At 48.3% G+C, this 4,443-nt stretch overlaps 1 protein-coding gene across 1 annotated transcript in view; it reads right to left on the bottom strand.

The window, feature by feature from the left end:
- Window positions 1–737: 737 nt before the first annotated feature.
- The window catches only part of nr5a2 (nuclear receptor subfamily 5, group A, member 2), a gene marked incomplete at its 3' end in the record, with an annotated part of 61,885 nt that continues 58,179 nt past the window's right edge, over window positions 738–4,443 (bottom strand). The window contains 3 exon segments of the mRNA XM_080769679.1: window positions 738–744; window positions 1,443–1,486; window positions 1,488–1,604. Coding sequence (XP_080625805.1) covers window positions 738–744; window positions 1,443–1,486; window positions 1,488–1,604 — 168 coding nt within the window.

Genomic DNA, 4,443 nt, shown 5'->3' with positions numbered 1-4,443 from the left:
GATCGGGAGGCCCGGGCAACGCTGGAGAACAGGCAACGCCGGGGGCGATACATATCCCCCCGGTGAGCCTTTCATTATGGATGATGTTTCAGCCAAATTATTTACACCCTGGGTACACACACATGCAACGCACACGCACGCACGCACACGCACGCACGTATGCACGCACGCACACGCACGCACAACGCACGTCTCTCTGCCTGTAGATCTGCATCCGTGTGTGCACGAGCGAGGCCGCTTGTCCATCTAGCACTTCATTAGTCTCCCGTTCTTTGTTCACAATTAATGAACATGTGCACACACACAGGTGTGTGTGCGTGTGTGTGTTTGTGTGTGTGCTGTGCGTGTGTGTGTGTGTGTGTGCGTGCGTGGGGGTGTTGTGTGTGCGTGTGTGTATCAGAGGCAGTGTGTTGTAGACTCATTAGAACAGAGATGGAAAATTGCAATGGATTCTCTCACTCTCTCTCTCACACGCCCCACCAACTCTCCTCTCTTGTTCTGTCCCTCAGCTCATCGTTTGTGTACTCCATTTGCCCAGCTTTCCTAAATCTCTCTCTCTCTCTCTTTCCTAAACCTCTCTCTCTCTTTCCTAAACCCCTCTCTTTCTCTTTTGCGCTCTCTCTCTCTTCCAACCAGTTCCCTTCCCCTCCATCGGGCAACCCACGGCTGGCCAGTGGGAGGCAGTGTACAGAGACCTGGATTATACTGCATGTTTCTTGTGAGGGTACAGGGTATACCTAAACCCTATAGGGACACGGGGAGAACATGCAAACCCCACACAGAAAGGCCCTTTTGAGAGGAGAGAACACGCCACCAGCGGCAATCCAACCTGGGCCTTCGATTGTGAGGAGACAGCCACCATGCATAGACAGACTATGCACCCACTGCACACTAAACGAAGTGGAAACTCGAGCTACACTTCCTAACCATCTGTCCATTGTGTACCAAGACATCAGAGACACATACTTCCCACAGATTACAACCACACACGGAGATTTTGAAAACATGACCAATGACAAAAAACTCCCATATCTGCTGGGCGAAGTACAACAATGTGCAAACACAGCAGCAAGATTTGTGAGTTGCTGTGATAGGAGAAGGATATCAAATGGAACACAACCACCCTAAAGACTAATCATTGTGTATATTCCTGCACTATACCTGCATCGAGTGATCTTGGTACATAGAAGTTGATCTATTGAAGATTCTGACCTTCAAATGTACATCATTTTTGTTTTGATTGTATTGCTGTATTGTTGTATGGTTCTTTCTGCTTTGGCAATGTAAACGTATATGTTTCTCATGCCAATAAAGCCCTTTGAATTGAATTGAATTGAATTGCATAGTTTTAAATGAACACCGCGTCACTCCTAAACTTCCCCTCGTCTCCATGCATTAGTTCTCTGTCTCCCTCTCTCTCTCTCTCTCCGTGCTGTGGGTACAGGTCACTCACCCTGGCTGTGAAGAGGACCAGGAACTTGAGGCAAGACGAACTCGCGCTGGTCCAGCTGTAACGAGCGCAGCTTGGACACCAGCTCCTGGGCGTGGCCCAGCAGGTTGTTGAGGGTCGCGCCCGCCTGCGACGCAATCACCGCATAGTCCACCTGGGGGAGAGAGAGAGAGGGAGAGAGGGAGAGAGAGGGAGAGAGAGGAGAGAGAGAGATGAGAGAGAGAGAGAGAGAGAGAGAGAGAGAGAGAGAGAGATCAATGAATTGAGCAGTTGTGGAGGTATACACGGCAGTAGACACTCAAATGATATTATAATTGCGAACGCAATGAGCACTTACTATGAGACCTAGCAGATCATGTCTGTCTGTGTGTCTGTCTGTGTGTCTGTCCCGCTGTTACCCAAATATGGAAGTGTGTTGCATCAATCACAAACAAATCACTCAGCTCCATATATGGGCACAAAAGGGGCCAGGTCAAAAACTTAACTTAAAAAAAATTAACTTAAAAAAAATCCGACTTACTTGTTTATTATATTATATGATATACTGTTTGGGAACCAGTGTCTGTCTGTCTGTCTGTCTGTAGATGTGTATAGTCTCACATGGTGTGGACGGTTGCAGACTTGTGTCTATCAGTGGGACAAACCAGACTGACTGTGGATCAGGCTCTATGACAACCAAACTGAGTGTGGATCAGGCTCTATGACAACCAAACTGACTGTGGATCAGGCTCTATGACAACCAAACTGACTGTGGATCAGGCTCTATGACAACCAGACTGACTGTGGATCAGGCTCGTGACAACCAGACTGACTGTGGATCAGGCTCTCTATGACAACCAGACTGACTGTGGATCAGGCTCTGTGACAACCAGACTGACTGTGGATCAGGCTCTGTGACAACCAGACTGACTGTGGATCAGGCTCTGTGACAACCAAACTGACTGTGGATCAGGCTCTATGACAACCAAACTGACTGTGGATCAGGCTCTATGACAACCAAACTGACTGTGGATCAGGCTCTATGACAACCAGACTGACTGTGGATCAGGCTCTGTGACAACCAGACTGACTGTGGATCAGGCTCTCTATGACAACCAGACTGACTGTGGATCAGGCTCTGTGACAACCAGACTGACTGTGGATCAGGCTCTGTGACAACCAGACTGACTGTGGATCAGGCTCTGTGACAACCAGACTGACTGTGGATCAGGCTCTGTGACAACCAGACTGACTGTGGATCAGGCTCTGTGACAACCAGACTGACTGTGGATCAGGCTCTGTGACAACCAGACTGACTGTGGATCAGGCTCTGTGACAACCAGACTGACTGTGGATCAGGCTCTGTGACAACCAGACTGACTGTGGATCAGGCTCTGTGACAACCAGACTGACTGTGGATCAGGCTTAAGTGCAGCTGGCAGGTCTGACTGCTCTGTCGATACACACACAGCTGTACTGATGGGACTCTCGTCTAGCACGGAATATATCTGTCTCTCTCTCTCTCTCTCTCTCTCTCTCTCTCTCTCTCTCTCTCTCTCTCTCTCTCTCTCTCTCTCTCTCTCTCTCCTCTCTCTCTCTCTCTCTCTCTTCTCTCCTCTCCTCTCCTCTCCTCTCCTCTCCTCTCCTCTCCTCTCCTCTCCTCAATCTTTGCTCGCAGTGCTCCCCCTCCTGCTCTCATTTTTCTATCTTCCTCTCATTCTTTCTCTTCATCCCTCTTTCTCTTCATCTCTCCCTCTCCTCTCCCTCTCTCCCTCTCTCTCTCTCTCTAGAACATGCAGTAGAAGATCTATGTGAGCTCGACAAGCGACGCCCTTTTGATGCTTTGTAAATAAAATGAAAACGTTAAAAATATGGAGATAGGAGGTTTCACATATTATTATGTGCAGCCTTTGTCAGGAGGAGGTGAGGTCCTATAGCTGCCACTCACTCACAGACAGTAAGCAGGGACCGCATTAAAGTTTAATATTTATTGACAATTCATTAGCATAATTGACTGCACCAGTGCTTTCTGAGCACATGAGGGCTGACTCAGAGAGCTCTGGGAGGGAAGGGGAACGGGTCAGGACCCCTCTCCCCATACGCACGCACGCACGCACGCACACACGCACGCACGCACGCACGCACGCACACACTCACACACACAGTCCAATTTGCAATTAAAATAATACCTTTCACATGGAATTTATTGTCTATTGTCACATTTGTCATCTCTTTTCTTTACCTGTCGGTCTACTATTGTGACAGACAGACAGACAGACAGACAGACAGAATATATACCTAGTGAGTATGTGAGAGCAGCTGTACATGTTTAAGGTGCACACCACAAACATATTTAGCGAAAATATATAATCATGCCATTTTTAAATAATTAAGATATATAGACAAATAAATGTACCGTAGATATGCCTGCCTGCCTGTCTGTCTGACTGCCTGCCTGTCTGTCTGTCTGTCTGTCTGTCTGTCTGTCTGTCTGTCTGTCTGTCTGTCTGTCTGTCTGTCTGACTGACTGTCTGTCTGTCTGACTGCTCTTCCTGTCTGTCTGTCTGTCTGTCTGTCTGTCTGTCTGTCTGTCTGACTGACTGTCTGTCTGACTGCCTGCCTGTCTGTCTGACTGACTGTCTGTCTGTCTGTCTGACTGACTGTCTGACTGTATGTCAATCTGCCTGCCTGCCCGACTAACTCCACCATCGAGGTGTCAATCAATTTACATAAAACCAACTGTGCATGAAATAACTTGGCTGAAGGATTGGACTTCCTGATGACAGAGCCTCTATAGTGTTCTAACCTCCATAGTCTAATGTTAAAACACACACTCACACGCACGCACACGCGCACACACACACACACACACACACACACACACACACACACACACACACACACACACACACACACACACACGCACACACACACGCACACGCGCACACACACACTGTCAGGACTGTGTATAGAGGACCCCACGTAGGCCCGAACGATCAATCAATAGCACTTTA

This window comes from Protomyctophum bolini (genome assembly GCF_963924005.1).
Source record: "Protomyctophum bolini genome assembly, chromosome: 8".
Classification (NCBI taxonomy): Eukaryota; Metazoa; Chordata; class Actinopteri; order Myctophiformes; family Myctophidae; genus Protomyctophum; species Protomyctophum bolini.
Note: the sequence above shows the minus strand (reverse complement) of the source record. Positions and strands in the feature narration are given on the sequence as shown.